The sequence below is a fragment of the Trachurus japonicus genome, chromosome 13, assembly GCF_045865225.1.
Source record: "Trachurus japonicus isolate A0001 chromosome 13, Traja_1.0".
NCBI lineage: Eukaryota > Metazoa > Chordata > Actinopteri > Carangiformes > Carangidae > Trachurus > Trachurus japonicus.
This window is the reverse complement of record NC_140919.1, coordinates 31,994,380-32,007,788: the sequence shown is the minus strand read 5'-3', so window position 1 is coordinate 32,007,788 and position 13,409 is coordinate 31,994,380. Positions and strand designations below refer to the sequence as shown.

The following is a 13,409-nucleotide window of genomic DNA, read 5'->3' as shown; positions in this document are numbered from 1 at the left end:
TTTTTTTTTTTATGACTGTGAATTGAGTGGGGTTGTGGGAAAATCCAAGTAGGCTATTATGTACTGGGTATTGTGGTTTGTGTTTAACCCCCTCTATTGCTGCTACTGTAAGTACTTGGCTGCACAATGGACAAGTCTTTGTTTCCTCCTCTTCACTTCTGCATAAACTGTTTTATTTATTTAATTTTTGCATCGTACTTGTGCCTTTTGACTGTGTTTGGCTTTAAGAGTCAGCTGCCGGCTGATCAGACTCCGAGTGGTTTGCTTCTGTAGCTGAACCTTGTTATTGTTCTAAGTGCACTCATGTTTATCAGAAAGAGTTTTGCTTGCAAGCATTGACAGACAGTGCATTTTACTGGAATGAGCCCCAGAAGCCGTATACTGTCCTTTTGATGGCATCCTTTGTTTGTTTCTCTGGTTTGGTCTCCGGCTGCTTTCACACAGTGTCCTTTGTTGTAACTCTGAGCATCATATGGTGGAGCTTTGCAGGAGAAGATGAATGCACCAAACAGAAACAGTGATGTTTGTGCTGCAGACACTTCGTAAACAATTGCCTCTGGCCTGTGTAGTGCGAGTGCAAAACCATGATAATGGACAAACCTTAGATTCTGGGCTTATACCAAGACAGGGCATGCTCTGATTGTGAGCAGTTGATAACCGTAGAGATTTTTAGGGTCAGTAAAAAAAAGGAAAGATTTAAGAAAAAGAAAAAAAAAAAAAAAAAAAGAGGAAGGGCCTGCAACGCACAGTATCTGTTTGGGGATGGAAAACACTTCTGCCTTTCCCCACTGCTGTCCACATCTGGCAGACCAAATGAATGTGTGTTTGAACCTGGAACTCCTCTCAATTTATTGATTTAGAAATATCAGGGAGGACATCCCTCGTCTCCACATATGCTCCCAAGTGACTCCTTCACTGCAATGCTTGCACTCCACCAGCAGTCTTTGTAAATAGGACATCAGTTCTATTTATTTTCACCCAATTTAGTAGCCACTCTAGCCTTCCCCTGGAAACTGTCTCAAGTCCAATCTTTGCTGCCTGTCACCATGGCGACAGCGAGCCTTCAGCCCCGGACTAATCAGAAATGGTTGAAAGTGGAGGGATTCATGAGGGCTCAGATGTAACTGTCTTAATTCCCTGTCTCATACAGTAACAATGGCGCACAAATGAAATCCTTCCAAGGAAAAAAAACAAAACAGACTTGATTGAGACTCATAACCCCTTTGCACTAACAGAGAGGAACCACAGGGGTGACAAATTAACCTAAGCACACACCTTAATTGCTTCCACAAAAATAATTTTTGTTTTTGTACCATAAAAGTAATGCCTGTGTGGTGAAACGCTATTCCCAGCACATTAAAGAATCTCTGTAATGGTGTCTGTCGCTTCTTTCATTTCCTCCAACGCAACAAGCTCTGCTGGGTTATCGCTAACATCACCGTGTCTCATCCTTTCCAGGTCAACTACGTCAAAGTGACTAACCTCATATAAGCTTGTGAGGAATTCTCTGACCTTCCAATTTATAAGGGTGACTGAAAGATGTTGTCGCTAAAACAGTTTTACCTCCGGTTTGTGAATGTTAAGGCCCTCTAACTAAATCTGTGGAAGGAAAAGGAGTCAGCTGTCACTTACAGTACCACACTAGTGTGAGCACCGTGACAGGTCTTCTAGCTTGAGCTGCATACTGTACATTCCAGTCTAATTAAAGTGGTATTACTCTCCTGTCTCACATTGTAATGTTGTTTCTGTAACCTTCATCTCTGGTTTGCAAATAATCGACCCACAGCTCCACTGAACTTCTGAGTGTCTTAATAATCTAGAGCGGATATTCTTAATTGAAATTATATGATTAACCATAGCTGCAAGAGGCAGGTTTCCTCCTTCCAAAGGTCCCTCTCCTGGGAACAGGGAAATAGCTTAGCTTTACCCCTGCCGGCAAAACCCTGATTTGGACTAGTACGTTGGTACTTGCATCATATAATATTACTGAATTTTCTTCTCTCAATTACTCTGGGTTTGCACATGACTAAGATTTTCTGTGTGTTTGTGTGCCTATGCAATTTTAAATTTCCACATCTCTTTGATGTTGAATTATGGTGCATTCAAGGAAATGTGAGAAGATTTAATTCCATTTGAGTGGAAACAACGTGAATACTGATCGGTTGGGAGGGATGGGCAGAGGCTTTGATAAATGCATAAGCTGACACTTGACATTCTGACTGACAAGTTGTCTTTTAGTGCAACACAGACTTCAAACACTCGTAACACCTGAAAGACTTCAGTCAGAGCCCATTAAATGTATACCTGTAAGTGAGACACAAAGACAGAAAACAGGGTATGACATATAGCTACAAAGACAATACACACCTCAAGTCTTCTTTGCGGGTGTATGGATGAATGAACTCTGAGGGTGCCATCATCATAATATCAATTAACTCTAAAAAAAAAAAATGCCTGAGACTTGTACACATGTAACCTTGTTTGATGACTCAATTGTTGATGTGAAAAATCAAGTCAGCTTTAAAATCATCGGTTATAATGGCAGCTGTGAACAACTCAGGCATTACACAGATTGAGTGGCAGATTCGTGGCAACATGGGGACCACATGGCAGGATAAATCTAGCAGTAACTTCTGCAGAATGCAAAATATGATTCTCACTTGTCCTTATACAGTACCAATCCATCTGATGCTATTTTAATGAGATTGTAGTTGTAGTGTAAATGTACAGGGACAGGCTTATAGGCTATAATAAAGACTTTAATTAATTCATAGATTCAAATTCCCACTGAGAAACATATTTACATTTCAATGCAGGACATTAAACAAATAAGAAGCAACACTTGCCAGTACAGTAGCCCAGTAGTAAATGTGTCTTATTGTGATATTGTTAAATTAATGTTTGCGTCTTTGAAAGTCCCGACTCATTTGCATGTCAATTTATGACATGTGTGTCTTTCCCAGAGCAGGAGTTTTATTGTGCAGATGGCTGATAGTGGTATCAATTCAGAGTCTCAGTGAGGAAGGATTTAGGAGAGGAGTGCAGTCTCCCCAGTACACTGAGCTGCCGTCGGCTTTAACTGTGGTAAACAGACCAGGGCCAGCAGCGCTCTATCATCAGGAACCATCAGGAGAAGAAGTCAGAGATAGGCGCAAAATAAATGAGGGTACAGTCACATTCTCTCACTGTCAGTGTTTCATGCAGCTGTAATGGTATTTTAGATAAGTCCTGGAGAGCCAGCAGGGAGTCAGAAAGAAAATGAAACATTTAATTCTTACAGTGGAGTTTTGGAGGGAGGGAAAATTCATATTGCATGTTTTGTCTCTGTGTTAAATGAAACTGTAAAAGACACCCACTGACTTTAGCATGGCAATCATTAGACAGCTGTATAAGGAGGTTTAGTGTAACAAATTTGAAGTGCCTCCAGCACTGCCTGACTAAGAAACTACTGAAAATGTTATGCCAAGGGAAATTTCAAATGCACGACTGTGGCAGATACATTCAGAAGTGATACAGACCCAAATTACCAAGTAAAAAAGATATTTAGAAATGTTGAAAATGTTGCACATTTAGTAGATGAAACAGAGAAATGTCTCCTTTATTTATACTTTTAGTCTCTTTATTACTCCCTGAAAGCTCCATTTGCTGCCATCACACCTTTAATTCCTCCATGCTTTTACTATCTAGCTCACCGTGTTTTTGTGCTCTGTGTGGCGTTCTTATAGAGATGCTCTCAGCTCCTATTAGATTGGATGGTACAGAGATGCAGTCAGTCCCTCCACGTATTTTCAAAAAGGTTCAGCTCCAGACCTTGTCCGGTGTCTGGGTGACTGGTATTCACACTCCTGTCATGAAGCCACTGCAGCTATGTCCTGTTGGTTACACTGCTGCCATCATCGTCTTGTTTGTTGGAACACTATTAGCTAGCTGATGAGCCATGGCTGTTTCTGCTGCTTGGTTTGCCACATGGCATCCAGGCCACTTACATGTTTTTTTCCCCCAACAACAGACAACAGAATATGTTGATCTTGTGCTGTCAGGTTTACTATCATTAAGTGAACCTCAGGCAGGCGGCCACATGCCTTTGATTTAGGGGTGGAATCTGTCTGGCTACTCCACCAACAAGAGCTAATTAATGGAGTGTTACAGAGATTGTTGTCTTTCTGGCAGGTTCTCCATCTCTGCAGTGAAACTCTGAAACTTATTTAGCGTGGTCATTTGTTCCTAATGAAACAAGCAGTTCTAGCCAACCCAACCATTTTTTATTCAAATGTGTACATAACCTAGGAAATAATTGTTACAATGGCGTTTTTCATGCCACGCCCAAGATTTTTTACTTTGATACTGTTAAACCTTTTAGTTTTTGGTTTAATCAGACCTGCTCAGTCCACTGCGGGAACATGGGTACATCTTTGCTTTCATGTCCAATTGATTGAATCTGAACACCCCAAAGAAAACAGAATAAAAGCTGTATGTGTTGTAGCAAAGGTTTGGCTATGTACAGTGGACTGCAGAGAGAGAGAGAGAGAGAGAGAGAGAGACAGAGAGAGCTCTGCTATAGAACTGGCAGGAGAATATGTCACTGCATGTCATACATCAAGAAATGTTTCAATGTAAGACTGTTTATCTAATTTATTTCTGATGTTTATTGTTTATTGATATTACTTATTATCTTATTATAGTTTATTATTTTAAACACACCCGCACACATAAACAATTCTTTTTTTTATTTAGTTTTTCTTAAGTTTTATTCTATATACTTATGAGTGACTTATAAGGGAGAGGGAGAGTGTGAGAGTGTGAGTGTGAACAGGGCCATTGTGATCATGGTATATGGTAGGCTATGTGTATCAACCACTTACCACTCTATACATTTTAATGCCTTCTCTCTGGCAACAGCCGGGGCCATAACAACTATGGAGGCTTTACTCTTGGGAAGCTTCAGTGCAGCAGCAGACATTTTTTGTATGCTTCTCAGACTGTGCCTCCCTTGGCACAATCCTGTGTTTTGAGCTTTGAATGCAGTTCCTCTGACGTCATGGCTTTTTTTGTTTAGTTTTTTTTTTACTCTGTTATGCATCGTCAGCTGTGACACCCTCTTAAGACAGGTGTGAGCCTTTCCAAATCCCGTCCAATCAGCTGAGTTTACCACAGGTTGAGTCTAATCAACATGTAGAAACATCTCATAGGTAATCAAGAGCCACCTGAGCTATATTTCAAGTACCACAGAAAGGAGTCCGAACATTTCTGCCACTTTGAAATTGTTTTCACTTTTCGTTCATTTTGTCTGAATAGGCTGAGCAGTTTGCTCCTTTATACAAAGAATTTGCTTTTGAACATAACATTGATTACAGGGTTGACATCACTGAAATTAAGTGGTATTCAAACTCTGCATTGATTTATTGAGAGTTTTTATGTGGCTCACAGAGGCTCTGCTCTCGGTGTGTTAAGTGTGTAATCAGTGATTTCATGTCTTTATTTACCTCTTGTAGCATAATGGGTGAAAATTGTCCTGGGGATCTGAATCTGCAATTACACCACTTCTCAGGATTGTGGCGTGCCTGTGAATAGTGTGATTAATGGCAATAGCACTGCACAATGATGAGGTTTAGTCTAGACCTCATGGCTCTCTCCTCTCCTTGCATGTAATATTGGGTTATGTTCATCACGATGGCTGCAACAGGAGAGCCTTTGTCTGCTGATAGTAACTTAGTTTTAAACAAATAACCCTGACAGCCTCTGGATCCATAAAAAGTCTCCTCTTCATTATCTCCTGATATATTGGTGTCCTTGATGACACAAAGAAATAACTATACACACACATACACACATACATGGTAGTGGGGAAAGTTGTTAATCCCTGAAAACAGCAGTTTATCAGTTCTGAACACTTTGAACTGTTTGACTTTCTCATGACACTTAACTGAATACAAACTTTTTGTTATTCATCTCCGACGGGCAGACATTTGCACCTTCGCTGCGATTTATAAATGATCTTAAAGCGGAGGGGAGCTTGACAGGAGCTGTATCGACTCCATTATTAGGTTTTTGTCCTCAGCAATATTTCTTATGGCGAGCACACTGCCAGGTTACCTCGAATTTGTTTACTGTGATTGAGTGAATGCATGATGGCGTCAGGCAGGTGGTAGAGGGAGCCGGCAGTTTGGCATTGAGGATCGTCTCCATACTGATAACAAGCTTTCCACCAGTCTGATCATTTTCCATATCACTTAGCATAGTGACTATATTTAGATGACAAACTTGTTACAACCTGCTTAGCTTTATAGGACTCTTTCTGCACGTTTTGGTCACAGACTGCATATTACCTCCACCCCATGAGTTCTCAAGCTGTGAATCCCTGTTGCTGTTAGTGCCTCACTGAACAATGACTCTGCTCTCTGTGCCCATTGATCAAGATGTCTGCTATTCAGGCCGAATTTCAGCATTAAAGTGGTTCTCAAAATATGTAGCAAATGGCTTTAAGATTGATTTCTCTGCTTACATCACTTGGATCTACAAACCTGCAATAATAGTTGAATGCAGAAACTTCACCGTGTTTAATAAGGTCTTTTTTTTTTTTTTTTAACATTGGTGCAGCTGCAGCACCTCTTCTTTTTTAAAATGCAAAGTGAGGTGTGTTATGCTTGAGAGAGATTAAAACCCAGAGCTTTTGTGGAGTTTAACTTTTAACTTTTTTTTTATCTACACAGCAACCAGAAAGACTGTCTCTCAAATCTTCAAGTCCAAACAGTCCGGTGACACGCATCATTGTAATGTAATTGCACAGAGATCTGATGATGATTGAGCTGAGGCTGGATTTATACCTCCAAGGACCAGTCTCTTTTTACTACTTTAGGCTGCTTTTGATCTCACTGAGCTATTACCTGTCAATCACAGTAATGTGTAGCGGGTATCTAGGCTCATTTTCCACCTGCTTGCTTTGATGCCCAACAGCAAGTTGTTGTCAGTGCTCTCCATATAGACCATGCGGTTCTTTAGAGGGCTAATTTCATGCTTGTTGGTCTTGAAGAACTCTGTTATTGATTGTTGTTTTCTACTTTCTTAATAGTGATTATCTTTTGTGACTCAAAAGGAGCAGTGTGGCTGTGTGGACGGCCCTCTCCTCTTCTTTTCATTAAATGCCAGGCAGTTTTATTTTCATGGGTGCTTAAATTCGGATCAAAACCCTTTAAAAAGGAAAGAGATCTCCACTTTCTTCTTCCAGTGCCGGCCAGCCCTTTAACATCAGAGTACTGACCTGGAAAATATGTGAAAGGGTCCTCTTGGTTAATTTCCCCTCAGAGAAAAAAAACTATCAAGAACAGGGTTGAAAGCCGGGTCAAACTGCAGCGCTCAGCCTGTAAGTTAAATTTAATCCACGTCGCTCCAAGCGGGAGCATTACATCAGCTGAACACCAAATATAATTTTACAACACAGAAAAGTAAAAAAAAAAATCCTGTCTTTTTAAATGTTCCATATCTGACTGTCGCATCTTTTTCTGCAGTTGGTTGGCGGTGAGTTTGATATGGAGACAAACTTCATTATCCAGGATGCGGAAAGCATCGGCTGCATGGTGGAGCTGCTGGAGCACTGTGATGTCACCTGTCAGGCTGAAATCTGGAGCATGTTCACCGCCATCCTGCGAAAAAGTGTTCGAAACCTACAAACAAGCACTGAGGTGGGCCTCATCCAGCAGGTGCTGCTCAAAATGAGCTCGGTGGAAGACATGATTGCAGGTAATGATAACAGTGTTTTGCCCAGCAGCAATGGCGACACATGCGTGTTCATTTTCAGATTGATCCTTATCATGTTGATGGTCAGCAAGTTCCACAGTCATTGGTTCGTCCTTCTTGGTTTTGGCAACAAAACTACTTCTCCATATCTTTTAATAGATCTGAATTTTGAGCTACATTAGACTAGTCATTTTCAGTATAGATTTTCGATGGAAAAAGCTAATTTCTACCTGCAAGATCCATCTGGAGAACAGTTGTGTTGTAATGATGTTAACAAACTCATGCACAGGTAAATCAGTGCTGAATAGCAGAGGTGAATTTAATACCTTCTTAAAACATAACGAGATAAGTACTTGGTATTTAGTATTTGTAATTCTTTTTTTTAACCGAACTTATTGACATTTGCATTGAAATCTGATCTCTGCTGTTTTGCATCAGGTCAGACTTTCCCCTCGACCTACACTTTATTCATGAATAAGCATCAATAGAGATTCTCAAATGAATGGTTAAATTAAAAACAGTGTTACAGCTGCTACCACTGTGGTCTGACATTACAATGAGACACTATGAACACTGCAGTCTAAAACTAGTTTTTTTTTCCTTTTTAGCATTGCTGTAAGATATATATACAGGCCATTCTGCAATGAGTCCTTCAAATTTCTATTCAGCTCATAGTACTATTGTCTGTGGACGTCAGGGTCACTTTGAAATGACATCAATACTTTGTGAAACTTGTAAAATGTATTTCAGCTGATGAAATAATGTGTTTCCCTGCTGTGACACTGTTAAACAATTTACCAGATAGACATGACTTTTAAATCAGTTTCAATTTCATTGTTGTGGAGGTGATTCTGTGATAAATTTAATGGAATTTCACAGACATTGAACTCAGTCAGAATGAAGTTAATCTAAAGAAACAGTGTTTTATTTTATCTTGGGAGTTGATGCATATAGTAAATACCTTGTACTTTGCCATGAAGACCTTCTCTGCAGTGTGGGGAAATTATAATGTAAAATGTAGCTGATTTTGATAATGAAACCTTCTCTCCTCATGTTTATGTGTCTGTGAGTGTATTTTTGGTAATATGTACAATGTACATTCTGTCCTGTCTTTAAAGACCTGCTAGTGGACACGTTGGGAGTGCTAGCCAGCTACAGCATCACGGTGAAAGAACTGAAGTTGCTGTTCAGCATGCTGCGAGGAGAGGGCGGCCTCTGGGTAAGTGATACCAGGGACCAGATGCAGCCAGTTGGACAGAAGTGTGTATTGGTTTGACACTGTCACTTGAGTTCCCTCCAGAGAGCCATTGCACTGATCTGTTTGGGGCTTGTTCTGTAATTGACTAGCTGCAGAAAGAGTGAGTGTGGTGACTGACAGCGTATTGACTGCGGTCCAAATGGTCATAGAGAAAGTCTTTAGCATTTTGTTATTACTCTGTTTTATCCTTTGCCACCTGTGCAGCCGAAGCATGCCGTCAAAATGTTGTCAGTGCTGAATCAGATGCCCCAGAGACATGGTCCAGATGCCTTCTTCAACTTTCCTGGTCGCAGTGCAGCAGTAAGCTTTCACCATCTTCCATTCTGAATTCAATTTTAAAACAACATGTGCTTGTGCATTTTTATGGAGCCCTGCAGGTTATAGGGCTAAAACAACTGAGAATTTAATCCGTACATAATAATTCAGAAAAAAAACAAAACGATTTATTTTGGTGCACAGTAATCAAACATGCATACTGTGTTCACCAAATTCTCATATAAAGAAACATATCTCTTATTTCTGCTGAGGTTTACAAAGGTCTGTCATTGAATTGTAACATTCTGTGTATATTGCTGCAACAAGTACACATGTGTAATGAGAGTGCCAAGAGTACATATGAATTAAAGGCTTTAAGCATGAGAAAACTTGAGCAACTAACACACTGTAAGATAGATGGTGTGAGGAAATAGATTGGGTCCAGAGTTGATATGTGATATCTGTTCATCTTTGGAGTGGACACAACGCGAGTGACCAGAAACATGGTAGGCAATGGGAAGCCTGTGACAGTATTCTTGCTACAGTGGTCAGCATGCTGTTCATCACCTTTGTATCTTTTGCATCGTGCCAAAGCATGATGACTGAAGTAAGTTATTAAGTCTGTGTTCATTTATTGTTTAGGGGTTGTACTAAATTACTCCCTGCAGAATTATAGCGATTACCCAAATGCAGATATACATTCAACTTTCAAAGAGGCTGGACATCAAAAATATTCAACATGCAGAGGATTTATAATGGGCAGTTGGCCCATAACAACTGGCCATCACATAGCAAATACCATACAGGACACATATTTGCTGCGCTAATCTAATTTTATAAATTGATTAATCAGTTGAAGAAGATTCACATCAGTGGGAATTTAGGTAATATTTCTTTGAATTTACATTTTGAACTATTATCTCCCACACTGCATGATTTTGTCTCATGTTTTTATTTTGTCCCAGGCCATCGCTTTACCTCCTATTGCCAAGTGGCCTTATCAGAATGGATTTACATTCAACACCTGGTTCAGAATGGATCCCTTGAATAACATCAACGTTGACAAGGACAAACCATATCTCTACTGGTGGGTAATCTGTGACATACCTTTGTGTTTCCAGTTTCCAGTTTCCAGTGTCCTCAGCACACTCCCAACTCTCTCACAGGCGCTCTAAGTCTACGTTATGATGTCAAAGAGAAGAAGATTACACTTTCTTGTTTTTCATCAATCTAATTGCTTTAGCTTTGTAGGAGAAATCATTACCCCTCAGCAGAGACCTATAAAGGCACTAGCAGCTTTATTATGCCAGCGTACCGACGACAGCTGTGGCTGGAGGCATTATGTTTTTGGGTTGTCATGAGTCTGTACCTGCATCAATCAATCAATCCGTCTGCCCCAATTTATTCCTGTTTTTGCCCAATTTCGTACACATATTCACTTGGATTCAAGGATGACCTGTTTGTATTTTTGTGAACAAAGGTCAAAGTCGCCTCATTAACATGTTTTTAGCAATAACTCAGAATTCATATGTTGATTTTGCCAGAGTGTTATAATAGGATTAAATTATGTTTTAATTACATTTCATGTTCATGTCATGACACTAATCTCGAGTGCCCACATTGAAACTATGGCAAATGTGTGGATTGGTTCCACTGTTGAAGATGTGTGGCAAAAATAGTGAAGACAGCATGTTTCTCTTTGGAAATTATTCGGTCGAATCATACGTTATTGATACCTTCCATTTTAACAGAAAATACACTCAATAACTCTTATTGAATTCCTTCAAAGTCCCCACTGCAAATAGCATATGAGTCTGCACAGCCATGGGTGCAAGTTGACTGGTTGGAGGAGACATACAACCACATGATGGTAATTCGATTTGACAAAGCAATACGCCGTCTGATACTCTGTGACCTACAGTGATTTTCCTATCTAAGCAGATTATGACTCAAACTTGTTTTTCAAGGTTAAAGTAGTTTTACATTTTTCAACACTTATGTAATGTGGTTTGTGAAAAGGGTTTTTTTTTCAGCAAATGTTCATGAATTAATTCAGAAGAGAAAGGAATTAGGTCAGATTATTGAGATTAAAAACCATGGAAGCATGAACTGCCATGACTGGTACTGGCTGTTACAGAGGTGGACGGCTGCAGTGGGAGGCACTGTGGAGGTATTAATTTAGATTTGAATATCTGCCACATAAGGCTCACATTCCAGCCTCTTGCATGGGCTTGTGGGTAATTACGGCTAAAATCAATAACCCACAAGTGCCGTGATGTTCAGATGCTGTTCTTCACTGTTTGTGAGAGGAGCCTTGGGAGATAATCACAGAAAACAATGGGGCATATAAAAGAATTGTGAGAGGGAAAGCAAAGAGCGAGTGGATAATAAAGATGAAAAAGTAGAGGTGGCTAACGAGGAAGACTGTTCCCATTAATTGGTCAGACATAACACTTGGTTCACTGTTTATCTTCAGCTGACTGAGATTGCTTTAGTTGAATCACACCGTTTGAATTAAACAATTCACTCAAATTGGAAGGACTTGTTCTGCATTCCTGTGTTGTGTAATGTCAGAAAGAAAGCAAAGGAAGCACTGGCTCAGCTAAGTTGTTGGTTTTCATGTTGCAGCCATTCCTTACTGACGGTGTCAAAAAAAAAGGTGAGATATGGCAGGCTAATCCTGTTTATGCATTTCTCCAAGGACCTCACAGCTCAGTGGCAGGGCATGTAGACAACACAAAAGAATTGTATCTTCAGAAAGCGGACCAAGGTTACAGCTTTCCACCTGATGTGTGTGATCACAGGCAGGCATGTCCACAGTAGCAAGCACCCCACAATATAAAAGTCTATGCTCTTTATCTGCCATGACAAAGAGGTCTGCTTGTTTTAGATGATCCCAGTGGGTGGTGGGGTGCGGGGGGCTTTGAAGGTGACAGACTGTTATAGACCTTAAGAAATGTAGGAGTGTAGTGAATACATGTCAGCAGTGAAAAAGATGTCCAGAGCAGGCAGGGAAAGAAAAGAGAACTAGTGTGTGTGTGTGTGTGTGTGTGTGTGTGTGTGTGTGTGTGTGTGTGTGTGTGTGTGTGTGTGTGTGTGTGTGTGTGTGTGTGTGTGTGTGTGTGTGTGTGTGTGTGTGTGTGTGTGTGTGTGTGCTGCACTGGGTCTCTTCATATTCTATACAGGTGGCATTCCCTCTACTAAAATTTCATTTATGTATTATCTGCGGAGTAAGGACAATCTTAGTAGAGGGATTAGACCCTGGCAACATCACTAAAGTGTGCCCATCAAGTACGTGTTTTTTGCCTCTTACATTCTTTGCACAATTTGCCTGCGTTTTAGTCTCACCTCAGGTATTTTCCTGCTCTGAATGGATAAGCGCAATATCATACATACTCATAACAATTAGAGCTACCTCTCAATTATTCCTGCAAATTGCTTTGTGCCTACATTGCTCAATGCATTCAAACATTTGGTTGACCCCCGATGCTATTATGAGGAAGGAAGCAGCTATTAGACTTCAGTTAATGGTTTGTCAGATGTGTGTAGGAAATATCTGTAGGAACATTTAAAAGCACAAAATGGGATACATTTTAATGAAAATGTATTTTTTCCTACTTATGATTATGATTGATTATGTTTACCGAATTAAGTGTACTAAGCGTGTAGCCAAGTATAATTACTGTGCACTTCTTTGTTTACAGCTTTCGCACCAGCAAGGGCATCGGCTACTCTGCACATTTTGTTGGTAACTGCTTGATTGTGACATCACTGAAGTCTAAAGGAAAAGGTTTCCAGCATTGTGTGAAGTATGATTTCCAGCCCAGAAAGGTAGGACCACAGCTTTAGTTTTTACTTATGAGTTTCAGCTATAATGCTGTGGCTGTGTATGTGGGTCATTCCACCAAAAGAGTGCCATTAGCTCGTTATAACTCTTCAAAGTTAAACTTCATTTTTCATTCCATTTCAGTATAGAATTTATTAATATACACATTTACTCATTCAAAATAAGTACCAGTCAATCTCAGGCTACTTTATTTAATTTATTGCCACTTTCGAAAGTTTATTATCATTGCATTTTTTTCTGTGCTGTTACCAAAACTGAAATGCCATTTTAAAACCATGTTTAAAAGAATATGAACCACATACATACATGTAGCCT

General features: G+C 40.0%; 1 protein-coding gene across 7 annotated transcripts in view; it reads left to right on the top strand.

Annotated features, from left to right (window-relative positions):
* nbeab (neurobeachin b) overlaps window positions 1-13,409 on the top strand; it is a 213,911-nt gene that overhangs the window by 64,337 nt on the left and 136,165 nt on the right. For all 7 annotated transcript variants that reach the window (XM_085795996.1, XM_085795995.1, XM_085795997.1 and 4 more), the window contains exons 2-6: window positions 7,506-7,737; window positions 8,853-8,953; window positions 9,197-9,292; window positions 10,213-10,334; window positions 12,952-13,078. In XM_085795996.1, coding sequence (XP_085652122.1) covers window positions 7,506-7,737; window positions 8,853-8,953; window positions 9,197-9,292; window positions 10,213-10,334; window positions 12,952-13,078 — 678 coding nt within the window. The remainder of the gene's footprint in view (window positions 1-7,505; window positions 7,738-8,852; window positions 8,954-9,196; window positions 9,293-10,212; window positions 10,335-12,951; window positions 13,079-13,409) is intronic.